We start from the raw sequence: 27,341 nt of genomic DNA, 5'->3' as shown, positions 1-27,341 counted from the left end.
GCCCTGAGCCCCCTGTTGCACCCCTTCTGCACCCCAACCCATTGCCCTGAGCCCCCTCGCGCACCCCACACTCCCTCCCACACCCCAACCCCTTGCTCCAGCCCTACATTCATGGCCCTGCATACAATTTTCCCACCCAGATGTGGCCCTTGGGCCAAAAAGTTTGCCCACCCCTGTGGTATATCAAAGTGTCTCAGCTCTCAGTTGCAAACCTTGATACACTGTTCTATATTTGACTTTCTTCAGAGGGTACAGGCTCTATTGTGTTGTAGTTTAGTTTATGTGGAAAAAATGTATTTTAGGGACGGAATTGAAATTCTTCAACTCCAATCCACTTTCTGTATGTTCTAAGACATACTTGCAAAATTGTCATGAAAATTTCAGTAGAGGAAATAAAAATCTGCTAGGTCTCCCTTGTTGTTGGTAGCTGTAATGATGGTATCGGTCTCTGCCAATCTGTCATTGTTTTTGCATCACTTCTGTGGAGAGATGAAGGAACTGGGCTGTTTTTGAGGAATACATTTTCTCTGGCTATACCACTATTGTGAATTTTTTTTAATAAAGCTTTTTAGACAAAATAGCTTCAACCACTGTGTTCAACTTACATCCTTAGAACTGGATCATATTCCTATCAAGGTCAATAAGAATTTTGCCATTAACTTTAATGGGACCAAGATTGGTCCTTTATCTGAGCTGGTAACAGAGCAACTCTGACTTTCATTTCAGAAATCTTTATATATGTTCTCATAGGTTTGTCCAGCTAAAGCTAATATTTTGGTTCTCAGTGATGATTTTTGATACCTTGAGTCTATCTAATTTATCATGTGTGCCATTTTGTCCCTATTTGTGACATTATTATTTTGTAATTTACCTGTCTTTTCTTTGGTGCTGGTAAAGCTGAGCTCTGAACTCTGTTCCACACAGAACTGTGTCAAAATAGTGTTTTGTAGACCTTAAATTTTGATTATAAAGCAATTATTTCTAAAATAGCTAAGATTTTAATGGTTGCCTTCACAAAAAATGAATCAGTTTTACAAATGAAAGCAATGTTCTTTATCCAGATCTTAGGGGAATTCTTTAATACTGTGTGGTTTAATGAAACAAGTCAGCAGTACTTTCAATGTCTTTCAAAATTATTGCTTCCTTATCTTCATCTGATGTAATCATTAGAATCTATCCACTAGTATCAAGACTTTTCTAACTGTAACTATCTTAACCCTGTCCTGGTCCTGGGGCCGGTTTTGTTCAATATCTTCATTAATGATCTGGAGGATGGTGTGGATTGCACCCTCAGCAAGTTTGCAGATGACACTAAACTGGGAGGAGTGGTAGATACGCTGGAGGGTAGGGATGGGATACAGAGGGACCTAGACAAATTAGAGGATTGGGCCAAAAGAAATCTGATGAGGTTCAACAAGGACAAGTGCGGAGTCCTGCACTTAGGTCAGAAGAATCCCGTGCTCTGCTGCAAACTAGGGACCGAGGCGGTAGGCAGCAGTTCTGCAGAAAAGGACCTAGGGGTTACAATGGACGAGAAGCTGGATATGAGTCAACAGTGTGCCTTTGTTGCCAAGATGGCTAACAGCATTTTGGGCTGTATAAGTAAGAGCATTGCCAGCAAGTCGAGGGCTGTGATCATTCCCCTCTATTCGACATTGGTGAGGTCTCATCTGGAGCACTGTTTTGGGCCCAACACTACAAGGAGGATGTGGAAAAATTGGAAAGAGTCCAGCAGAGGGCAACACAAATGATTAAGGGGCTGGAACATATGACTTATGAGGAGAGGCTGAGGGAACTGGGATTATTTAGTCTACAGAAGAGAAGAACGAGGGGGGATTTGATAGCTACTTTCAACCACCTGAAAGGTGGTTCCAAAGAGGGTGGATCTAGATTGTTCTCAATGGTACCAGATGACAGAACAAAGAGAATGGTCTCAAGTTGCAGTGGAGGTGATTTAGGTTGGATATTAGGAAAAACTTTTTCACTAGGAGGGTGGTGAAGCACTGGAATGGGTTACCTAGGGAGGTGGTGGAATCTCCTTCCTTAGATGTTTTTAAGGTCAGGCTCGATAAAGCCCTGGCTGGGATGATTTAGTTGAGGATTGGTCCTGCTGTGAGCAGTGGTCAGGACTAGATTACCTCCTGAAGTCCCTTCCAACCCTGATATTCTATGATTCTATGAACCCCTTGTCAATTGGAGTCAGAACTTCCCCACTATCCAGCAAAAATGTAGTAGCCCTAGTTAGCCAAGAGATCCTGTCTCCCTGGCACCAAATGACCTAGGTTAAGTAACTGTTTGTGTGTGTGCTCTTTGATTTTCAGTGATAATGCAAGCTAAAAGATTGTTAGTTATTATTTAACTATTAACTCCCTATCATCCCGCATGCAAGTCTAACAAAAGAAAGCTGTTTTAATTAGTTATTTAATAATAATTTAATTATTTTAAAAATATTTTCGGAAAAGATACAATCTAGTGGGCACTCTGAGACTTGGCATTTGTATGTTATTTTGTATAATAAATGCAAGTTGATTTCTTGATCAGGTGACGCTTCCTAAGCTACTTTGTAGAAATGTTTTTCACACCCACCTTCTGATTGGAGTATTTTTAGACTTCGGGGGATGTTAGAAACATGAAGAAGTTCGCGAGCCAAAGCACACCTGCCAGGAACTGGGGTTTGAGGTTTCAGCCCCACTCCTGGTGAAGCCCCAAGCCCTGGCATGTGCGCCTCACAGGGCTGAAGCCCTGAAACCCTGCTCCCTGCTGGACAGAAGTTCCTACCCTACCACCCCACTGCAAGGCAGAGGTCCCAAGCTCCCCCCACCCTACAACTGGACGCAAATGCAAATATTTTACTAGATTGTCTGAATTATCCTTGTATCCTTTCAGGTCTTGGAGACTTTTGTTTAGTTTCTTTGATAGTAGACGTGAGAACCAGTGATGATGATAAATTCACTACTGGGTTGGCAGTTCTTTCCTTCAGTCAGTTTTTCTACCTGATGTGTTTGCCATATTCTAAAAGTGACAAGATAGATTTTTGTCTAATAAGACCCAGCTCTGCTATCTTTACCCTCTGAAGAAGTCTCATTGAAGTCAGCAGGGCTATCCAGATACTCAGGTGATTAGCTGTCTAATCTGTTGAAAGAACAAGAGTACTTGTGGCACTTTTTTTGTTTCTTCGGTGAAAGTAGTTTGACATTTAGCCTTGGTCTACACTACAAGTTTAGGTCAAATTTAGCAGTGTTAGAGTGATTTAATCTTGCACCCAACCACACAACAAAGCCATTTTTGTTGACTTAAAGGGCTCTTAAAATTGATTTCTGTACTCCTCCCTGATGAGGGGGTTAGCGCTGAAGTCGACATTGCTGGGTCGAATTTGGGGTAGCATGGATGCAATTCAATGGTATTGGCCTCCAGAAGCTATCCCAGAGAGCTCCATTGTGACCGCTCTAGACAGCACTTTGAATTCAGAAGCACTAGCCAGGCACACAAGAAAAGCCCCTGTGAACTTTTGAATTTCATTTCCTGTTTGGCCAGCATGGTGAACTCAGCAGCACAGGTGACCATGCAGTCCCCCCAGAATGTTTCTACGCTCTCCCTATCATCTTCATCCCTGAGGTTATCGCAGATTAGAAGGCGAAAAAAACGCACTTGTGATGAGATGTTTTCCGAGCTCATGCAGTCCTCCCTCACTGAAAGGGCACAGTGTAATGCATGGAGGCATTCAGTGGCAGAGGCCAGGAAAGAATTGCTGTTTGCTTAACGGCAAAAGTATTATGCCACGCTATTGATTTCTGCCCAAGCAAGGTTGCTGTGTCACATTCACTCCACACTGTGTCAGCCTTGGGCGGGGGCATGCCTACTTTGTGAGCAGGAAGGCCATAGATATAGCCCTGTAGTATAGTGGTTATCATGTTCACCTAACACATGAAACGTCTCCAGTTCAAAACCAGGCAGAAACAGGTCATTGTTCCTTTTTCTGTCTCCCCTCCTGCGTTTTTAGTCTTAGAACAGACCACACTGTGAAATTTTACTTTGAATTATATCAATTATGAGTTAAATAATATGGAAGCACTCTGTAAGTTATAGTCCCGGGTTCCTTACCCTTTCAGCTGCCCTGTTAAATTAACATTTCTGTTAGGAGCGAGGGAAAATTTTCATGAAGCCTTTTATAGGGACTGAATGCTATCTAGGACTCTGAAAGAATCTTAATGTGGCCCATAGAGTTCAAGCCTTTGTTCTAGATTTGTCATTTCACAAGTTAAACTGCTCCTTACTACTGTCCAGGCTTCATGAGCCATGGGAGCAAGGGGCAGGCAGGGGTAGGTGCGACCATGCGGTGCTGCCAGCTGGGCGAGCAGCCTGAGGAAGAAGCCTCCCAGCTCGCATGATATTCCAGGCAGGACTGAATCTCTATGAGACGAAACTTAAAGAAGAGAATGACCTGGAGTCACTCCCATTCGGTGCTCTAAGAGGAGGCTAGCCATGTCTGTCCAGGCACCTCGATCGACCTCACCGAGATCTGCCAGCTGAGCGGTGATGAGCGGGACCCCGGCTGGCAGGAGCTAGTGGATGGAGCCCCAGACCCGCAGCGGGTTGAGCCACTCAGCCTGCTGCTGGTCTTGGGCTCCGTCTGCTGGCCCCGCTCAGCCCACTGCCTGCCTGGGGGTTCCAATCATCCAGGCACGCAGTGGGCTGAGCGGGTCCGGTGGAGAGAACCCCAGAAAAAAGGCGCGAAACGATTGTCTGCCATTGCTTTCACGGAAATGGGGAGGGGCTGACGACATGTACCCAAAACCACTTGCGACAAAGTTTTTGCCCCATCAGGCATTGGGAGCTTAACCCAGAATTCCAAGGAGCAGCGGAGACTGCAGGAACTTTGGGATAGCTACCCACAGTGCACCGCTCTGTAAATCAATGCTAGCCACGGTAATGAGGACGCAATCCGCCGACTTAATGCGCTTAGTGTGGACATATGCAATAGACTGTATAAAATCGAATTCTAAGGAATCGACTTCTATAAAATCGACCTAATTTCATACTGTAGACATATCCTTAGTGAGTTTTTGGATTCTGTGCAGATGTTACCATCACAATTTTTCAATGCATAAAAAGTTGGCACATGGTTATTTCATTCCACCTTATACTTTATTGCTGTAAATATATTGGCTTTGCTTGTGTCATGCTTCAAAAATGCACTGCTGCTGTCAAAGTTGCAAGGGGAGGAGTGTATTTATTTTTACTTCAGATACTGATTATCATTTTGGATCAGTTAACTGAACAAAAATTAAGCCAGTCAAATAAAGCAGAACCAACCCCAACTTGTCTGTGGAAGTTGTAAGCCCAAGAAATTCTCTTACGTAGCTAGGCTGTGTCTGTACTAAGCAAGGAAATGATTTAGATTGTAACCTCTTTTGGGGCAGGGACTGTCTTTTTAGTTCTTTATTTGTACAGTGTCTACCAGTCATGTGGCATCTGCAAACATCATAGTTGGCAACAATCATAACACTACAGTTTAGGATTTCTGGAGCATTTATCTTACAGTGCTGAGCACTGATGTTGAGCATAGGGGCTTTTGGGTAATGTCCACATGTGTGATGTTGCATTATGGGTTATGTAAGGAGGGTCGGTGCTTGTGGCTGCTTCTCCGCACCATTAAGATTGCAGTAGATTAGCCAGACCCAAGCAAAAGATCTGCTCAGGAAGTTTCAGTGGTGCAGTCTTATTGGTTCCTCTTCAGTGTATAATCATTTTAGTTATTGCAATAAGTAATGCTTATAAAACCAATTGCTACAAGCTGTTTTGTTTGGACACAAGGTATTGAACAAGTGTTGCAAGCCTAAGGCATTCTGGTCAATAGCTTCTTGAACTCTTTTCTTATTGTAGACAAGACTATACAATAGCAGTACAGCATACTCCAAAATACTACTCTTGTTTTTTACTTTAATAGCTTTGTGAAAATGTTAACATTTGTGTAATGCAATACAGTTACAAACAAATGGTCACATTGCCAATTGTACAATGCTTGGTATTCTGTAAACAAAGAAAAGAGCATCAACAATCATTTGGTTTAATTTAATTTATCGTTTGTTTTCTGTTGGATGTAAATTAGGTATCAGTAGTAACTCCTGACTCATGCACTTTTTGCTGTATCTAAGAAACAATTTAAAGACTATTTGGAAAGTTTACCCCCTCCCCTCCATCCAAATAATTTTTTTTATTATTTTTTAAAGCAACTGGAAGAAAAACTGAAAACACAGGCTGACTATGAAGAGGTTAAGAAAGAATTAAAGTAAGTGTTAAATGCTTACATAATTTCTTCACAAACCGTAGATTAAAAATGCTTGTTACATAAAGCCACAAATCTGTGTTCTTGGAACAATAAAGAATAACTCAAAACCACAAAAAGCACAGAAGTAGTGTTTTGGCTCAAATTGCGTCAAGAGCCCAGTACAATTGTTCATCTTCAAAAGATTGCTCATGTCGATTTCAGGTAGGTGTGTGCGTGCCACATGCACAATCGCTGGAAGGTTTTCCCCCTAGCAGTACCCATCGGGTCAGCTGTGAAGCCCCCTGGAGTCGCGCCTTCATTGCGCTGCCTCTTCAGTTCTTTCTTGCCGCCAGTGATAGTCATTGGAGCAGCTCCTCTCTTGCTAACAGCAAGCGATCCCCTAGTGGACTGTTTTCTCGTTGTTACCTGTAAATAGTTTTTTTTTTTTTAAAAAAAAGAGTGTTAGTTCAAGTATTTTAGTTAGATTTAGATAAGTTTCAGTTGGGGGTTCCCCCCCCAACCACGTTTCCCATCCTGGCGACTGGGGCGTGCCTCGGTCTCAGGGTTTCAAAGCATGCAGGTCCTGCCTGAAGCCTATGCCAAAGGGAGATCCACATGACTCCTGTCTGAATGCTTGGGGGAAGCCCATCAAATGGAAAAGTGTAAGATCTGCAGAGGCTTTTGGCCAAGGACCAAAAAAGAGAGGGACTTTAGGCTGAAACTGTTCATCATAGAGTCGGCCCTTTGTCCAAAGTCAGCACGGGTGGTGTCTGACTCCAGGCCCAGCACTTTGGCGCAGAGCTCACTGGCCTCTGTAAGAGAGGCCGCAGCACCAAGAAAGGACTCAGGCTCCAGGTACCCTTGGCACCGCTGTTCCCCAGCGCCGAAGATCTCCTCTTATGCTAGTGCCCAGCCCTGCTCCCATTCACTGGTGCCGCACTGGAGAAAGAAGAAAGACAGAGGTTGCTCTCCCACTAAGGTGGTGGAGCAAGGAGGCACCACCGGGATGCATCTTGCACCAGGACACCCTGCTCTTGCTCCAACTTCTCCGGCACCGTTGACTCCAGCCTCACAGGGAGGTCTGTCAAGTCCATGGGAGTGTCGGGAGGAGGACTTAGACCTTCCCTCTACACTGGACATCTTTGAGGCGAATAGGGACTTCATAGCTATGACAGCGCAGTCACCAGCACCGGTGCCACAAAGAGGCACCATGCCATCTAGGGGCAAGCTGAAAATGAAGAAGCACTGCTCGCCCTCACCACAGCACTGCTCCCTGGCAATATCTCACTCTGCAACGCCTTGATCGTCAAGGTCGGAGTCCTTGTTGGATTGGAGGCAGTCGTATGCCTCTAGGCGAAGCCGGCACTGCTCTAGGTAAGAGGAAAGGCAGCCACTAGCCATGATGTCCTGGCCTCCGCAATGGCAGCTGCCGGCTCAATGGCCCTTCTGAGCCCCATGGGCCTACCACCAGCCCCCCCAAGGGCCTGGGCCTGGGTCTGGATCCTTGTCAGTAGCTTCGGAGGCATGGGTCCCATCATCATCAGCATCTATAGCCTGGAAACCTGCATGAGGGCAGCAGATGGGCACGGAGTCTTCTGTGTGACCAGAGCTGGTACCGAGATGGGTGCAGGCCTGGAAACTAGCACCACTCCCGGCACCGCACAGGGTGTTTTGGTGCAAGAAGATCCGTGAACAAGAGGGCCAGGAAGACCCGGTACATCTTCCTCATCCTCCTGGGATGAAGCAGTGGTGGGTACTTCCACCACTGCCTGTCATGGGCAACAGTGCACACCAAGAGTTGCTCAGGAGAATGTCTCAAAATTTGAGCCCTCCAAAGGGCATGAGTACCTGTTTACTCATCCTCAGTCGGGTACTCTGGTGCTGGAGGCTGCCAACCAAAAGAAAAGGCAAGGACAATTGGGGTCAACTCCTAAGTCAAAGGAGGCGAAGAAGCTGGATCTCTTCAGTAGGAAGTATCAGAGGGGTAGCCATGTTAGTCTGGATCTGTAAAAGCAGCAAAGAATCCTGTGGCACCTTATAGACTAACAGACGTTCTGGAGTATGAGCTTTTGTGGGTGAATACCCACTTCATCAGATGCATGCAGGAAGCTGTATTCTACTGGAGGGCTCTAGCTTTGCTTTGCCAACCAGCAGGCTGTCTTAGCCGCCATAGCTTTAATTCCTGGAACATACTGTCCAAGTTTCAGGAACTGCTGCCAGCAGACTCCTGTTTGGAGTTTGCTGCTCTCCTGGAGGAAGGCAAGGTCATCACGTGGACCTCCTTACAGGCCTCCCTTGATTCGCCGGGCTGAGCAACCCATACTGTGGCAACTACAGTAGCCATGAGAAGGAGCTCATGGCTTTAAGTGTCAGGACTCCTGCATTAAGTCCAACAGAGTATTCAGGACTTGCCTTTTGACTGTTTAGGGCTCTTCTCAGAGCAAACAGTCACTAGGCTCCACAGTGTGAAAGACTCCCGGGCAACTCTGAATGCCAGCCCCCCAGAGGAAGCAATTCAAGCTGCAACCTTCTACTCAGCTCCTCCTAGGCAGGACTATAGCAGGAAGTGGGGCAAGAGTAATAGACGGAGGTCCTCTTAGTCCTCCTCTAACCAGAGCCGAGGCTCAGCGAAGCAGCCCTCAGCCTCCAAGCCAAACTTTTGAATGTGCGCCCGGTGGTGACACACCAGTTCAGATCCCAGATCCTTCCCCTCCCTTTGTGAATTGTCTATCCCATTTCTACCATGCCTGGAAACATATCACCTCAGACCAATGGGTCTGGAGCACCGCAGAATTGGGATATTCTCTCCAGTTCTGTTCCCTCCCACCTTCCCACTCACCTTTCCCATCTCTCTTCCAGGACCCTTCTCATGAGCAGCTTCTAATGCAGGAGGTGCAAACACTCCTATAACTTGAGGCGGTAGAGGAGGACCCTCTGGAGTTGCATAAGTCACTAAAACTAAACTAAAAGTCATTTTCAAAAGTGACCACTAATTTTGGACGTCTCTGACTCTGGGTCCCCGACTTTAGACACTTATAGCCTGATTTTTGTTTATTTCCAGACTCTGGTTCTGTTAATGTGGCACCCAGAATCAGTGTACACATCTTAAAATATTGGCCTTACCCTTTCTGTGACTTGGATTCTCCTTATAAAATGATAATGCTTATTCTGAACTACCTCACACAGCTCTTTTGAAGATTAAATATTTCTAATATGCTTTTTACATAAAAAGTGCTCTATAAGTTATGTATGGCTCTTTCATGCATCTTAAGAAATATTGAACAGTATGTCTTCCCCATACTGTAGAATGGAAGGTTATTAAAATGAAGAACTGCCTTTTAGGCTGTAGTGCATTGGTCAGAAAAATAATTTGTGCATATTTTTTTTATATGCAAGCTGGTGTATTTTATATACAGTATTATAGCTGTTATGGTGATATCCCCTGTTTTGTAGCTTTCTCATTCCCTTCAAGCTTCACGGATAAATTTATATTGTTTCTGACAGCTTAAAATGTTATATCCTTATTAACCTTTAAATTTATGCTCTAAACTGGCCTGGTGGGATTGTATATAGAATGAATTAGATGACGCTTGAGAAAATTTTCTTATCCAGTAACTAGTTGGAATAATTTTTCTGTATTCATTATCAGATTATATTACTGCAAGGAAAGTTGTTAAAGTTATCACTTATGGTGTTCCTGGAGAGTAGGAAATTATAATGTTAATGCTCATTAGTGGAACTGTTATGAAAGGAAGAAATAGAAAATAACTAATTTTTCACCCTTTACAGTATACTGAAGTCCATGGAATTTGCACCCTCTGAGAGCTCTGGTGCACAGGTACTGAATCTACTTTTGTTTTCTTAATCCTTCAGTTCAGTTAATGAATATTATTTTTGTGTTATCTAGGGCAAGCACAAACAATTTCCTGTTGATCTGTAAGCTACAGGCTCTTAAGTGTCCATAAAATATTGTGGTACACAAGTTGATCATTGACTTCTTAAGCCTCTGCTATGAAAGCTGAACTGAACATTTTTTGCCTGTTAATTACATTTCCTTTAAGTGGTTAAGGTTAAAGAATGACATTACAGGTGGTCTTTGAGTGAATAACTTGAATATTATAAAACTGAGTCTTTTTAACATGCTGCATTGACACACAAGTAAACTGAAACTTGGATATTTATTAAACTAATAATAGGGTGAAAACCTTGTTCAGCAATTTTTAAATATTGAAAAGCCTTGAACATACCATTCACAAAAGAAAACAAGCAACCCTTTAAACACCGAGAAAGGAGTAGAAACTTCTAATATCTAGTACATTAATCTCCCTTAAGATCAAAGGTTATGAATTGGATTCCTGTTTCTGAAATCCAAACTGAATATCAATATATCAGGCGTAAAAAGGATTACTTTTTAATGTGCTTTTTCATGATCAAGGGTTAGATATTTAGCGGAAGGTAAATGGCCAATTTCTGTGACTGATTTAATTTATGATTATACGGTCTATTTGCACTGAAACACACAGCATTTCCAGGAAGTCTATAAGGCCAAAGTAGTGGAGTGGTCCAGGAAGAAGAAATATAATCTTAACTAATACTTCAGTCAAATTAAAACAGCTTTTTAGTTGTTCATTGGAAACTATACCAGCACAATTTAAAAACAAATAGAAAAGTAGGTAGGATTAACAAAATGATTAACAGGACATTTAAAAAAAAAAAAAAGTAACACCGAGTTGATGAGTGATTTACATTGAAAATTAAGCAGCATAGCTGTTGAGTAGCGTGTTCAGGAATCTGAACATTCACATAATATATGCATGATGAATTCTACTGCCTCAGTCATCACAAAGGCAAGTGCTTTCTTCCTTCTTCTGAATTCTTTCACAATAGCTGAATGACCTCCTTAAATTGTTTAATACCATCATGCCTAACCTGGAAGCAAACCTCATGTTTTGACTGTCTTTAGGATGCATCCAAACCACTGGAGGTGTTGCTGCTGGAGAAAACTCGCTCGTTGCAGTCTGAGAATGCCACACTGCGTATCACTAATAGTGACCTGAGCGGTAGGTTGATGTGATTTTCTGCTATGATACTTTGTTTACTATCTGGGGAGCGGAGAAGGAGAGTGAATGTGAGATGAGAGCCCAACCTAGAGTGTGACAGAAAGATTAGTGGACAACAAGGACCTTGAATAATGTTTGATTTTGCTATTGTATAGGCTGGCTAATAGAATAAGACTTGGAGACCTGAGAGCTGCTCTGAAGGTTAGAAAAGGGAGGCATTGCAGGATGTACCAAATAGTAGCATTAAAGGCTGGTTTCAGTTTTGGTAGCAAATTCAGGAGTGGCGCAAAAAGCTCAGTCCCCTCTCCCCCCCAACACACACACAAATGTGAAGCCAGATGTTTGCGTGTAGAATACAATTATCTTCCTATCTGATATACTTAGATATTTTCATGAGCAGATCAGTTTAAAAAACAAATACTGAAATAGCTGTGTCTTTATTAGCTTTCCTGATGTGGGTATTTTACATTTTCTGTGCAAATTTTTTAAATGGTGGCATCATGGAATTTCCAGATACTTTAATGCTTATGGCTTTTGCTGCTGGTAAAGAGTTAAAATTTGTCATTGGCACTGGGGTTTCCTATGTTCTGAAATGTATGTGACTTTAACTGAGCAATCTTGTTGCATCCACTTAAATGTGATTTCTTTAATTAAATTGATTTGTTCCAAATGTAAATGTTTGCTGCATTAGGTTCAGCCAAATCCATTGAGTAATGTCTTGAATAAGAGACACTAAAGAAACTTGCTGTTTGTAACTGATTTTATTTTAATTGTATAACTGCACTTCATGTGATTGTTTTAGTTTTAGAGTTTGTAAGGGGGATTCTCCAGGCTGCAACATACAAGAAAGGTGCAAACATGAAATGCATGTTGTTTGTTTTGGGGGCCTTGTTTGGCATATTAAAATTTAAATTAATAAAAAAACAAACCACCACCTCATTGGCCCTTGTAAAAACTGCACTTTTTCCCTTTTGTGGGGCAAACTTTGCATTTTATCTTGGTTTTTCCCTTTTTAATCCCCCATAATGCATTATGTTTGACCTTCCTTGTAGGGTCAGCCAGGAGAAAAGGGAAAGACCAGCCTGAGAGTCAGCGTCCAGCAACCTTGCCGGCCTCCCCTTCTTCTCAGTTGCTCCGCAACACAGGGGAGCAGGCTTCCAATACTAATGGTACACACCAGTTCTCACCAACGGGTTTAAGTCAAGACTTTTTCAGCTCATCCTTGGCAAGCCCCAGCTTACCCCTGGCCTCCACAGGAAAATTTGCACTAAACTCTCTCCTCCAGCGACAGCTAATGCAGTCCTTCTACTCCAAGGCAATGCAGGAAGCAGGAAGCACAAGCATGATTTTTTCAACAGGTCCTTACAGCACAAACTCCATATCTTCCCAAAGTCCATTACAACAAAGTCCGGATGTTAATGGTATGGCCCCATCTCCCAGCCAATCAGAAAGTGCTGGGAGCATCTCTGAAGGCGAGGAGATAGACACAGCAGAAATTGCACGTCAGGTGAAAGAGCAATTGATCAAGCACAATATTGGACAGCGGATATTTGGACATTATGTCTTGGGACTGTCACAAGGGTCTGTGAGCGAGATACTAGCCCGGCCAAAGCCATGGAATAAACTGACTGTGAGAGGCAAGGAGCCATTTCACAAGATGAAGCAGTTCCTCTCAGATGAGCAGAACATCCTGGCCCTACGCAGCATCCAGGGTAGACAAAGAGGTAAGTTCTCTTTACTAACTGATTTAAACTTTGGTCTCGTGGGCTATGAATATGCAAACCAGTGAAAATTTTTCTCCTGCTAGGCCATTTATGCAACAGAATTGTTTTTCACCTTACTCTTTTACAGAGCTACGATGCAGGAACGTATGCTCTACAAAACATGACTTTCCTAAATCTAATTTTCTGACTATATTGTTTTCCAGCAATTATATAGTATAGTATGTTTGACATTGAGAAGCCGAGATTTTCCTTATACTCTGGACTGGATTGATTTTTTGTTGGAAAGAGTGAATATTGGTATATTAAAGCCTGTCCTAATTGAGAATAGCCCTATATCGGAATGAAACATTGAGTGAAAAGTAGCTCTCAAGAATGTCAGCCACCACATATACCTCCAGAATTATAGTAGAGATTGTTTGCAGAGAACAGGTGTTTATTGTGCCCCTAATAACTCTGGTGGCAATTTTTCCTGTGAGTCTTGAAAAAATTACATGAGTGATGCATAAGATCATTAGTTTAACAAAAAAATTAACCCACATTTTTAAGCCGCTTTGCTTATTTATATAAAAAATCTTAAGTAGTAACTTTCACTTTCACTTCTGTGTGATTAATTTTAAATAAATACTGAAGCTTGCATTTAAGAAAATGATAAGAAAGCTGTTAAAAAAACTAGAAATAGTTGAAAGAACAGGAGCAATTCCATAAATGTTCATTAAATGAAAATGAATGTCATTACATTTATAATTTGTTCTTCCTTTTGATTATTATACTTGGGTGGTTTATCGACCCATGTTTAGACATTTATTTGTGTCTATCTAACCTCTTTTCTGTATATAGATGTAATTTTTATTAACAAATCAGTCAGCCTCACTTCTTCCAAAGTAGCATGCTCCTCTAATGCTCAGACAAAGACTCAAAGGGTTTAAGAGAAGCTTGAACTCTTGTATTTAGTGACAGGCAGCTATCTTTTCATGTCACACAGCCCACGATGTCAGCACAATCATCCCCTGATTGTTTTATTCTTACCAAACTTGTTTTTCAACAGAGAATCCAGGCCAGAACCTGAACAGACTATTTCAGGAAGTACCGAAACGAAGAAATGGGTCTGAAGGTACGTCACAGGCAGGTGTTTTTCTTTGCAGTTAATATCTAGAAAATAGAGTGTGCTCTAGCTGTGTGTTTCCTTAAAACTGTGCAGTTTGATTCTGGCCTGGAATCTGATGGAAAAACAGTAAGTATAAAACAAACCATGGGTTAGAAGAACACTTCACTTCCTAATTCCACTACTACCATACTAACTTGACAAGTTTTGGATACTTTCTCCGTACACCATCCAAATATGTGTGTGTATATAAAAAGAGATAAGTGATAGAAGTGGCATTACAAATAATGAAAACCTTTTCGATACTGTTTGATTGTCTTCCTTGTGGCTTCCAAGCACGAAAATTACCCAGTATTAAGTAATTCCTTCACAAATAAGTAAAAAGTATTCCATCTATATTACGGGTATCTTTCTCCTAGGATTTTGAGTACATGTTGACAAATACACTACAAGTTGCTGTTAAAAATGGTATAGAACTTACCTTAGCATAATATATGAAAAAGCCTGGACAAAGATATCATTGACTATCAGATCGGTAAACTACTAATTGAGGAAGTAGGAGTTGCTATTTAAGTATCAACTTTTTTGCCTTGTTTCAGACCAATGACAGAATTTTGCTTTTAGCAAGATGGCAAAACAAAAAATAAAAGAAAACCCACCCTAAAAGAGTTGTTTGTTTCTGGTAGAAAATGATATGGCTCCTATTAGTGATATATGTAGATCATTTATAGAGCATTACTACGTGTCGGAAAATGCACTAAACTGAAGTAATCTTCAAAATCATTAGGAATTTTCTATCTTTCTTTCTTTGCTTGAAAAACAATAAATAAGCCTCATGTTGTTGGGGAATATCTTAACGTTATCAACACTTAAAAATGTATTTCTCCTGTTGTTTTGACATCCTGGAGAGGTAAAATAAACTAGAATAAATATTGCTTTCTTCTGTCCAGTGTTCTCTATTTTAGATTCCAGTCTGGAATAAAATGTACAGTGTACTCAGATACCATACAGGGTCAAACCAGCTAATGTGATATTTTATAAGTGGTTCATGCCATCACATTTTTAGCTGCCCCAAAGAAGGGAATAGGCTAAAGATTTTTTTTACATAGTACAATTTGTGTAGTACTTGACACTGAGTAAGTACATGACCTGCTGATTCTTCTACTGTTTATATATTAAAATTATCCTGTAGCTGCTGCTGAATGGTAATATACCATGTATTTTCAAGCAGAGAAAATTTTTTGAAAAGAATGGAATTTCCAGTACTAGTAAAGATCAATAAATCTTAAAATCCTCCTAATGAGTGCTTACAAGCACCTCTGCAAACTGTTCTCAGAATGAATTGCAGGTGTTGCACTCAATGTTGGCTAAAAAGATTGCTTAATGTCATTAGTTTCCTTCTTCTCTTCAGGTAACATCACCACAAGAATTCGAACCACAGAGACTGGCTCTGATGAAGCCATCAAATCCATTCTAGAACAAGCCAAAAGGGAGCTGCAAGTACAGAAAACAGGTACAGGCTCACTTTGTCTCTTGTTCGTTTTACTTCAGAATTTAATTAAAACAATTATCATGAGCTTTCTGGTCGGTTAATTATGTTCTTAAAATCTTGAACATATTTTTGCAGAGCAGTTTCTTTGGAGTGAGGAGGGGTTCATGTATATAACACATATTCAGTTTTACTTTATATTCTTAGTGCTAGATGGAACCTTTAGATAAAGTCACAATTCCTCTCCTGCTCTTGCCTTGCTCCGGGGGGGGGAAGTAAATTGTGACACCCTTTACATTGCACCGCATATGTTCTCCCTTGCACTGATCCATGTCTTCTGGTCAGCATGCTGGAATGGCAGAGCCATTTCTACCAGCTTACTCATAGGAGGGGGAATACTGGCCTCACAGCTCCTGTCCTTCTTTTCCTAAAATCTGACCAAGACACACTGTGATTAGTGATTTAATCTATCCTACTCCCCTGCTAGGCCAGTCATGAACTAGCCCTTAATTAGTATGTTCTCACCGCACTATATTTTTCATGAATTGGGATTATAACATAATCAATCCCAAATCTGACCTTTACAGGGCTTTATTTCATGGTGTACATTGTTCCTTGGAGCTTACTTGCTTTCCATTTTCTGATTTTAGAAATGCACTTCAAAATGGTCATGCCCCAGTTCAAACAGTGTTTCCTTTTCCAATCCGCCTGTCCAGGTTATCTTCCCACTCTGTAATTTTCTGTGCATTTGACAGCTATCAAAACTTTTTAACTAATTCTCCAATCCTGCGTATCCACTTATGGAGCTGGCACTGCACTAGAAAGTGCTTTGCATTAAATTTCATTTTTAGATATAAATGTTGGTTTATTACTTTAGATATTCAGCTTCCAAATTAAAACAAATCACATGGCAAAAAAAATCTGCAAGGGTATTGGAAAGATGCTTTTAATGAACAGAATAAGATATTAGATGTCTAAATGTGGAATAGATACAGTAATTTAAAACAGATTAATTACTATATTCTTTTGCAACACACTTCATATGAGAATCTCAGAGTGCTTTGCAGACATTAATTAATTAAGCCTAAAACTTCCTAGGAGAGAAATAGTTAGATAAAGCAGAAGAGGCATCCCTGTTGACTTTTTTCACTTGTCCTTATTTTTGATTTATTTTGTGGACATGAAGGAGAAGGGACAGAGGGTGGCAGAATGAAAACGTGCATAGATGACACAGAATATTATTATAGGATAATCTGCATAATTATATTAATCCTATTTATTTTCATTTGTGGCCACTTCTTGAAGTGCGCAGCTCCCTTAGTCATATCAGGTGGATCACATTGCCCAACCTGCATAATGGGATTTTTAAGCCTTGGAATTCTTCTTCAACTGAGGTTTCAGTGGAGCCTGCTATAAATCCAAATTCAGGACCACCTGACCAAATCTCTTGACCCTGAAGAAGAGTACATTTGGACTCTCCTCTGGAATTCCAACCTCTGCTGCTGCATACATAGGCTTAAGAAGGCCATATCAGCACTAATCTAGCAGTAAAACCCTTCAGTTGGGTTCTTTGTCTCTCCTTTGATGCCCAGGGGCTCCATACAGGATAGAGATCGAGAGTTCTTCCAAAGCTTCTGCTTGGCAATGCAGACCACTATGGCTGAACATCACACTTACTTTTGAAAACTGTTGAATAATCGTGTTCTTTTTAGTGACCTGTCATTCAATGGTTTGGAAAAAGAGAGAGAGAGAGAAAGCTGAATAGTCAGGAAAAGAAACAGGGCCGCCCAGAGGATTCAGGGGGCTTGGGAAAAAGCAATTTTGGGTGTCCCTTCCATAAGAAAAAGTTGCAGTACTATAAAATACTATATTCTTGTGGGAGACCCTACAGGGCCCGGGGCCTGGGGCAAATTGCCCCACTTGCCCCTCCCCTCCCCCTGGGCAGCCCTGGAAAGAAAAGAATTAAGTTCTTTGTAAAAGTCCTTAAGTTTTTAAATTTCCAGTTCTGTTTTGGGTAGAAGAATGATTAACCCTATCAGATTATTTTTGTTGTAACAGGACACTAACAGTGCAGCCAGGTGACCTGGATTTTGTTTGTGCAGGATTCATTTGGAGGAGACAGAGAACCAAATGCTTAAGTAAATGTAGCTGGGACCATGACATGTTAATATCACTTTTGGGGAAGTATACATTTGCAGGGGGGAAAAGAGGGTCAGTTTTTCAAAGCAATATATTTGCAAATGTTTGCAACACATATCAGTTATACATGTGTAGTTTGGGTGTCTGTGTGTGCATGTGTGGCTGCAAATATTTTCCAGGGCCTAACTTTGAAAACTGTCTTCTTTAGTTAGAGAAAATCAGATTTTATATATATGTAGAAATGTACTACAGACCATCTGTTCCCTCACAGGTTTTTTAGGAAACATTTACAGTGGCACTGAAGTTAGAAGAATGTGTATATTATATAAAAAGTGTTACAATTCATCTTTGATCTGTTTTCACAGCTGAGCCGGCTCAGCCACCTTCTGCATCTAGCAGTGGCAATTCTGATGAGGCCATTCGATCCATTCTGCAACAAGCCCGACGTGAAATGGAAGCACAGCAGGCTGCCCTTGAACCTGCCTTAAAAACAACACCTTTGTCTCAAGCAGACATTTCCGTCTTGTCCCCAAAACTGATATCTACACCTGCAATGTCTTCAGTTTCCAGTTATTCTCCATTGGCCTTGTCACTGAAGAAACATTCAACTGTCATGGATTCTAATATATCTGCATTGCAGAACCTCTCTGGGCTAAAAAAGGAGCACCAGGAAACACCAGTTTTAGAGCTTCATGGAATAACTGATTCTGCACAGGGTGCGCTGAGGCATGTTAAAAATGAATTGGGACGTGGTGTTTGGAAGGACCATTGGTGGAACACTGTTCAGCATGACAGAAGAAATACCACTCTTTCTGAAGATACGAAGGTTGAGGAAGTCAGCAGTGGAAAAGAAAAGGTCAGCAGCCAGACAAGGTCAGATCGTAGCCAACTCCAAGGACCATCCTCTTCAGAATACTGGAAGGAGTGGCCAAATGCTGAATCTCCATATTCCCAGAGCTCTGAATTGAGCATGACTGGGGCAAGCCGCAGTGAGACACCACAAAACAGCCCCCTTCCTTCCTCTCCTATTGTACCTATATCAAAGCCATCCAAACCCTCAGTTCCTCCATTGACACCTGAGCAGTATGAGATTTACATGTACCAGGAAGTGGATACAATAGAGCTAACTCGTCAGGTCAAAGAAAAGCTAGCAAAGAATGGCATCTGCCAAAGGATCTTTGGGGAAAAGGTAAAGAACTGATTTTTCATTACACTAACACTTTAAACATGTAGTGCTATATCCTTATGTATAGGCATGTGAATCTGCCACATAAAGGCTCAACACTTCTTTTTCATTCAGTAGTTACAAAATATATTTACAAGTGAAAGGTATGAGTCACGTGTCTTACTAAATTTCACAGATTTTCTGCTTCTAACTTCTATACAAAAAGCTTCTTCAATAGCTTACAGTAAGAACACGAAGCTAATTTCTTCTTTTCACAGTTCAGGGGAACTGCATGTGTATTCCTCCTCTGTGGTCCACCAAGAGCACCCACTTAATGGTTTCTGGCTCCCAGTCGTCACCTCTCGGGCAGAGACCGAGGCTGCACAGTTCCTTTACTACACTGTAATATTCTCAGCAAGCCAGGCTACCTAAACAGGCCAGGATCTCCACTCTCCTTTCTCTGTAAAGGTTATGAACAGTATAATTGCCTGTAGTTACAAGTTACTACACAGCTCTTTATAATCAAGCACATTTATTCTTAAAATGCAAGCAATGCAGGAACTTTTACTGGTTTAGTATGTTTTTTTTTCTATGTGCTAACCAGAGGTTACCCATCAGTCTTATGAGGGCTTAGTAGGTCTATTTCTTCTAACCCTTCCACAGGGATTGCCCCCCCACACCTAGACAGAAAGTCCTGTCCATTTGCTGGATCAGAACGAAGGCCCTGAGTCAGTTTAAACTCAGGCTATTTATCAAAAAGTCCTTTTTTTGTCATTGGTCTCTGGGGAATCTAGTTTGAGCTATTATGTGCAAACTTCCCCCGGAGACTTCATTTACCTCTTGGGGGGGGAGGGGGATGACAATCTGGCTGATTTGCATAATCATCACTCTCTGTTTTTAATTCCTGGAGGAGCTGTCGTAGCCCTGTCCCATGAGGCAGAACACAGTCATATATAAACCATTCATTTAAAACAAATGGACCTCACCATATTGCATGTGGTTGCAATATCTGTCACTCCTCGGCTACATTCATTTTAATTTGGAACATATATTGAGACACGATATTTAATATCCACTAAAGCAGTGGTCCCCAAAATGTGGGGCGCACACCCCCTAGGGGGGCACGGAGGAAAGTTCGGGGGGTGAGGGGGCCCAGATCAGCCTCCACCAAGAGGGGAAGGGGAGGAGAGGGAGTGCCACCCAGCCGCAGTCCCGGCTCCCAGCCCCACGCCCAGCCTCACCCCATGGCCTCAGCTCCATTCCCAGCCCCAGCCCCCTCCTCCTCCAACCCCCCCCCCCCCCACTACAACCCCATTCCCGCCCCTGTGGTGAGCTGCAGCTCTTGCCCTGTGTGGACACGAGAAGGGGAGGTAACCTTTGAAAATTTTGGGGACCACTGTGGTAAAGTGAACTCATGGAATATTTGAGTAATATCCTTGCCAGAGATCAGTAAATCTAACAGATTTTTGTAAATGAAGGTTAAGGGACTCCAGAAACCTGAAATTTCTTGTTTTATATTTAAAAATAATATAAGGGGATTTGGAAGTCTCTGCTCTTCAGTCTTTTATTTTTAGTTAAGAATTCTTTATATAGTCATTGCTCAGCCCCGAAGTGTCCAGCCTCCCAGTTAGCATTAGTATCTTTTTTTAAGTGAGCCCTTATTGATACATATGCATATTGTAGAATGTGGCATTTTGAAGCTGCAACACTCCGAGTTCTGATGGTCTCGGATCTCATAGCTAAGCAGAGTCATTACTTGGATGGAAGACCACCAAGGAGCATCTAAAGCTACAGGAAGTGGTGTTGGTGTTTCAGCAGGTGGCATTATTCCCTCTGACTCAGTGCTGAATCAATGTCTCAGGAGGATACGTACATTATGCTACTACAAGTACCATGTTTCAAATAAGACATAAAACTAAATGCTTGACCACTTGGGGTCATTAGATATTCTATGGAGCTTTCGTAAAACAATGGATATTGAAGTCAAGTGTCCTGGCTGAATTCCATGTCAGCTAATTACATTCTGCCTATCTACAGTCTTCCTGTAGTTTTAGTTGGCTGCAGTATGACAGTATTCACTTCCTCTCTCAAGCTATTGTGTACAGTTGCAATTCCATTGTTAAAGATGAGCTAACGTGTACAAAACAAAGCTGTTCAAGATTTAAATGATGAGCACAATTGATGGGTAAATTTGAAAGTTTCAAGGATGTTTATTTTAAAACAAAATACATGAAAATGGTTTCCTGTTTTAATTTACCTGCTAGGACCAGGTCTCTGTGATTCTCCCGTTACAGCTGATGACATTACATCATACAGTGTATTAAGCAGCTCCCTGTGCTCTTGTAGGTGTTTGCTCTTGCAGGAAAAACGCATAGTTCTTCCTGAACTCAATATTTACACACACACACAATTTCCATTTACTTATAAAATATGCATATGTAATTAAAGCTACTCCTGTGCTTTCTGGTTAATGATTAATATACACATGACATGAGCAATATGCCGATGGTAAGTATGTCACAAAAGTTACCCACCCCTAAATTAAATACGCTAATATTCCATTCTTGGTTGCTTCATTTCAGGTGTTGGGCCTATCCCAAGGGAGTGTCAGTGACATGCTCTCCAGGCCAAAGCCATGGAGTAAATTGACACAAAAAGGCCGAGAACCATTTATTCGTATGCAGCTCTGGTTGAATGGTGAGCTGGGACAGTGTGTCCTACCTGCACAAGGACAGCAACAAGGGCAAGGTAATTAAAATTACACTATGTTGTTTGCATCGAAGGAGAGGAATTATTTTTAAATTGCAGTAAGTAAGAGTTTTTTCTTAAGTTAGCTCTGCCATTTATATAAGTAGAATTGCCCACCTTGACTTCACAACCTGTTGTTAAGGGACTCACCGGGATTTTACACAGAAGGATTAGTTTCTGCTGAATTCCTAAGCAGGAGATGATGAGTTAACAATTAAGATAGCGGTGTTTAAAGATAAAGAGCTAGAAAAATGTGAAAGTTAAATTCAGTCACATTTTAATAGGAATTACTTGTTGAGGAGGATATTTCTAAAGTTCTCTGAAGACTTTTGATTGCTGTAATCAGATAAAAGAATTAACTTTTAAAGAGTGGTTGTAATTCTGTTTTTTACCATTGTTTTTATTATGCTGTTTAGAAGTACCAAAGATCTAGTTGTTGTTTTTAGTAATACCAAGACAGATTTTGCCCTTACTTGGTTGTAACTGAGATCAACATTTGACTAATTATTAAATCTGTTTAGAATTGGAGTTATTGCTTGGTTTGGTGGATTGGGAGTCTCCTTTATTGTTCTCTGATTTTACTGTTCTCTCTTATTTAGTCCTCCACTCAGTGACATCACTGCAGGATTCCCTACAGCAGGGATGTGCAAGCTCAGGTAATCAACTGGTTCAAATGCTTTGCTGTACAGTAATTCCCTACATTTTATTCTATTTCTGCTGCCTTGATGCCCAAAAGATTCTTGTTTTTTTGTTAGAACATGCAGGAGCACCTTCAGGGTTTTTATTTACAGTGAATTCCTCATCCCTTCTGTGTTGCTATGGCAGATTTTGAAAATGCGAGCATTTAACAGGATACGTTAGGCTGGAAGACTGTGATCTGAGATCATTTGCTCTGTATTATTTTTCACCATAGTTTATCAATATGACATGTGACAGTGGTTGTAAAACAGAAGCGTTTCATTTGTAATATGATCTACATACCTCAACTGCCTCTTTTGTTAGTACATTTTTTTCACCCTCAGTTGTGGTTCTAAACCAGCTTTTCTAATTTAAAGTTGAGGAAGATTTGCTAAATATGCAGCTCACCCTGCCACCCCTTCACTAAAACACAACAGAGATTTGTGCAAAATGCGAGTGAATTGCTTAAAGATGTATCTGAGGATGACCATTACAGTAGGGAGCCCCAGTATAAAGCAGCTGTGTTCCTGCTGTTAGATACCAAACTCTACCCACGCACACTATTTAACCAGTGATACAGTTAACTGATGTAAGCCATTTATACTATATTCCAGGCAAGAGAAATACTTGTGTTCTGTGGTTGTAAGATGATCAGGCGCTATAAATGAGAGAATTACAGCAGTTCAGAATGTAAAGAAAGGATCTGTTAGGTCATCTTGCCCATCTCCTTGCAATTGCAACACAGTACCTTTTTCTAATAATTTGTTCAGTTTAGGTTAAATGTCCTAAATAATGGAGTTTCCACCATTTCCCTTACTATGAGATTCTTACAGTGAGATGTGTTAGGCTGTAAAACAGAAGCGTTTCATTTATAATATGATCTACATACCGCAACTGCCTTATTTGTTGGTATATTTTTGCATCCTCAGTTATGGTTCTAAACTTATTTATTTCTCATATTGAGAAATTCTCTAAATTTTCCCCAGGAGTTAGATGAAAATGGAATGAATAAAGGCAAAATGTCAGCATTAAAACCAACCATGAAAATAAAATCTTCATGAATAAAATTAGAAACAGCCTTTGCAATCACAGAGCTATTGTTACTTACCTACAAGCATTTAAAGAACATGTAAATTTCCTGAGGCATTTTTAGAGTGCTGCTCATGAAAGTATGTAATAGCTACTTTTCTGTAGCGTTCATCCAACACCAGTCACTATTCTAATTTAAAAATATATATAAATACTTAAGAAAACATAGAAAATATCATAAATAATACATTTAACAGGTCATTTAAAACTAGTAGGGTTTCAAATGGGAGGGAAGGGGGAAAAGGCTATATTTTTATTATTAATCATTTTTCTGGTCCCTAACAGTAATTAAGAAAGGGTTGAAATACTGACCTACAGTATTGCAATCTGACCAACTTCTGGGTTCCCAGGAGGATAACTAGTAGCTAACAGTTATTTCCTTCAGGAAGTTTGGATGAGTTAGTGTGAGGTTCTGCTCCACATCTCTGCCTAGTCTGGCAGTTACTGCTCTTGAGCTAATATTTTGCAATGTGCTAAGTTTTTATTAGCTGAATGGGGCATATTATTGATTACCATCCCTTATTCTTGTCTTAAAGGTGACCTGCAAAGGAGGGGGAAAATGGGATTGTGTCCATTTTTCTTTTTATGATTAAAAATAATAAATACATGAATAAAATTGTTTAGTTTTAGAATTAGAAGTTCATTTCTTGTTTTCCTTTTTATACTTGGTAGAACTAATAGGCTTATGACATCACAGATAACAAGAGAGTGAAGCATGATCAGCTGAGAGGGGAAGGATAGTCTGATGATAGTTTTTGTTGCCACCTATATATCCATTCAAATGCCTGGCAAACAGTTGGTAGAAAAGCTGTGTTTGTGAAAGATTCAACATCCCACCCCTGTACTTGAGGGCTGAAAATGCTCCAACTCCAATTTGACTGTCTTTCAAGAAGTTTTCCAGCAAAATCAGTGAAGACAAAGACATAGCTAAAGTAAAAATCAAGGACAATGTGACTTTTTTTTAAACATTCAGGACTTCTCTGTATGATGCACAACCATATAGATTTATGGTCTTATATCATAAACAAACAAAAAAGAGTCCAAACCTTTAATATATTTAAGTATTTGCAAGAATAGCCTCTGATACCAAAATATAATCTGATACTCTTCTGCATTCTGTGTCTGTGAGTTTTAAGCATCAGGCTAGTAATCAGAAGATCCTTGCGCAAGTTCTACCAAATAAGTTTTACACACTAATGGTATCTTTACTTCTTCTTCGAGTGCTTGCTCATATTCATTCCAAGTAGGTGTGCGCGCGCCGCGAAGGTGTAGTCACATGCTTTCGATATCATGAGATTTGTAGGCGTGGATGCCTCTCGAGCCATGGACCATAGAATAATAGGACGTGGTCGGAATGCGCTTCGGGACATAGCAGCCAAGCGAACGCAGGTGTCAGACTGAGGGTATTACAGGACGAGGCTGCCCTGTGAGGGGGGTGGAGGGGGAGTGAGGTCAGGGATGAGGAGTAGTGACTTTCCGCAACGCTGGGAGAGGGCCGAAAGCACGGTTTAGAGGTTGACCACAGGTGGCAGGCTGCTCTGAGTCCTATGGGCACTGAGTCCTGTGTGCGTTGTTCGTGGGGTGGAGGCTCATGGGTTGCTATAAGTAGTGTTATGAATTATCGTGAGGGGCCGGTGCCTCGCCAGGAGAGAGGAAATTCGCTGTGTGCGCGCGGCCTAGTGGAGAGGGGAATAGTCTGGGAGTGGCCGCACGTAGGACGTGATGGAGAGAGTGAAGATATTCTCATTGTCACTCGCAGATTAGGTACAATAGACATGGTTGCCCTTTAGTACTTAAAAGTGATAACAGATTTACAGAAGTTAGAGGACGCAGATTGCTGTAGAAGGGCATTGATCGATCTGCATTGAGTGATATTAACAGATTGTACAACTAGCTAGGTAGTCAATAAATTATGAAATTGTCGCTGAGGTATCTGATGCTTGGAACTGAAGGTGATAACGACCTAGAATAACAATGAGGCAATGGCCCCCAGTAACTAAATATTATTATTGCGCCTCTTTAACTAACTAATAGTAATTTGAATTTAAGTACGTATATGTAAGGATTCTGTAGCTTATGCTCTTTAGGTCTAAGAGATCGCCTTTCTTCTCCAATATTATTAGGCATAAAGTTCATATTTATACAGACAAATTTTTCGAATACCTAACACATTTTCTCAACCTTAACATGTTAACCAGATGATTTATGAACCGTATTCTCTTGCTACTAAGGTATTAGCTGCTTTCACAGATTGATAAATTGGTCAATTGAGCATGGTCTCAGGAGAGAGGCAAATCCATGTATTATTTAGACCGGTAGATTAATGATCGAAGTTCTCAATAGATTGGTACTGAGCTACTCTGGAAATACCCTCGTATACAGTTTGTGCTCCTCTGGAATAAAAGCTGGGTGATGCACAATAAGGGCTTAGAATCATGAGAAGACATAGAGGATAGAGTTTTTTCGATGACCAGCTTGGGCCTATCAACTCCTTTCCTCGAGAGATCGCGAATCTCAGTGCCTATCCAGACGATGGTTAACACTCATATCTTTGCCTTTTTTTCCCAAACAGGAATTAAAACAAGACCGAACAGTATCTAATCACTCTGTTGTATGTATAGGGACATTGACTCAATGCACTTAAATACTGTTAACATCTGTTTTGAAGAATAACACGTGTATGAGATGGTATGTACTAGAGATAGATCAGATATCTGGCCTCCATTTCCTGTCATTTTGCAATGCTGTGACTACTATCACATCTGCGAGTAAACTTTATACTTGAATTCGTGATTTTTTCTTTTCATTTCCAGGCTGATGATGATTTATCCATCCTGTTACACATTTTTTATTTTTGAAAAGAAAAGGATTTTTATATATATTTCAGACTAGATCTCAATACAAAGTAAATCTTGGTTTTTAATCAGTCGGGTGATGTGCAATTTCTCAAGAAGATTTGCATTTTTAAAAAAAAGCTTTCATTAGGATCCCCATTTTTTGCAGCTATGAATCTCCTTCATATCCGAGTAGCCAATTGATCACTGTAGCAGCCATGAAATAGAATGGATGCGATGAATATGCAGAAAGGTAGAAAACAAAGGGAATTCAAATCCTGGAGATACCGCCAGTTGTATGGACAAGACGAAGATTCTTCCCTTTAGGTCAAAAGAAGACTACCAGAAAACACACCAAAAGAATTGTAAGTCTATTAATCGTAGTATATGGAACTATATGACCTTCAAAAGGGTATAACTAGAAAGTGATTTAAAAATTCAATGTTCTTGGGGACTCAAGGCCATAACAGATGGTCATTATACATGGTATTTTTTTTTTTTTTGGTAAAGTTTTACAACATCGTAAGAATTAGTAACCAAAATCAATTTAAAAACCAATACAGTAGCTACATAAAGTGTTCAAACACTCAATCAATATTACAATATCGTTATAGTCTATCAACTCTCTAATCTAATCTGCTGTTGATTATCAAAAAATGACTAAATAAGGGCCAATTCACTAAAAAGAAATGCTGATGCGTTGTTATGGGTGACATTAATTTAGTTTTTTGGTCATATGTTTTAGGTTGATTGTTGACGTACCTATTAAAGACCAGATTTACCCAAGCAGAAACATACAGAAGAAAATGTAAGAAAGACTCATGTACCTTGATTTGTCTTTTTCCCACTGGAAAGAAGGGATTTACATCACCTATTGTAATGTTGTTCTTCGAGAGAATGATGTTGACATCTATTCATTGCCAAGTAGTGTATGTGCCGCGCGCCAGGTGGCACTCGTCGGAAGGAGATTTTCCCTAGCAACCGGGGGTCAGCAAGGCGCCCCTGGCGTGGGCCTTTGCGCGGCACGTTGTATATTATGCCCCTG

General features: G+C 40.8%; 1 protein-coding gene across 6 annotated transcripts in view; it reads left to right on the top strand.

Moving 5' to 3' along the window:
* CUX1 (cut like homeobox 1) overlaps positions 1-27,341 on the top strand; it is a 441,436-nt gene that overhangs the window by 310,456 nt on the left and 103,639 nt on the right. For 3 of the 6 annotated variants that reach the window (XM_075074022.1, XM_075074021.1, XM_075074025.1), the window contains exons 12-20: positions 6,231-6,289; positions 10,058-10,106; positions 11,232-11,328; positions 12,381-13,052; positions 14,098-14,163; positions 15,566-15,667; positions 18,148-18,971; positions 21,530-21,695; positions 22,295-22,351. In XM_075074022.1, the coding sequence (XP_074930123.1) occupies positions 6,231-6,289; positions 10,058-10,106; positions 11,232-11,328; positions 12,381-13,052; positions 14,098-14,163; positions 15,566-15,667; positions 18,148-18,971; positions 21,530-21,695; positions 22,295-22,351 (2,092 nt within the window). The remainder of the gene's footprint in view (positions 1-6,230; positions 6,290-10,057; positions 10,107-11,231; positions 11,329-12,380; positions 13,053-14,097; positions 14,164-15,565; positions 15,668-18,147; positions 18,972-21,529; positions 21,696-22,294; positions 22,352-27,341) is intronic. The other 3 variants (XM_075074024.1, XM_075074023.1, XM_075074026.1) reach the window with 2 other exon arrangements.

The sequence above is a fragment of the Chelonoidis abingdonii genome, chromosome 20, assembly GCF_003597395.2.
Source record: "Chelonoidis abingdonii isolate Lonesome George chromosome 20, CheloAbing_2.0, whole genome shotgun sequence".
NCBI lineage: Eukaryota > Metazoa > Chordata > Testudines > Testudinidae > Chelonoidis > Chelonoidis abingdonii.
Note: the sequence above shows the minus strand (reverse complement) of the source record. Positions and strands in the feature narration are given on the sequence as shown.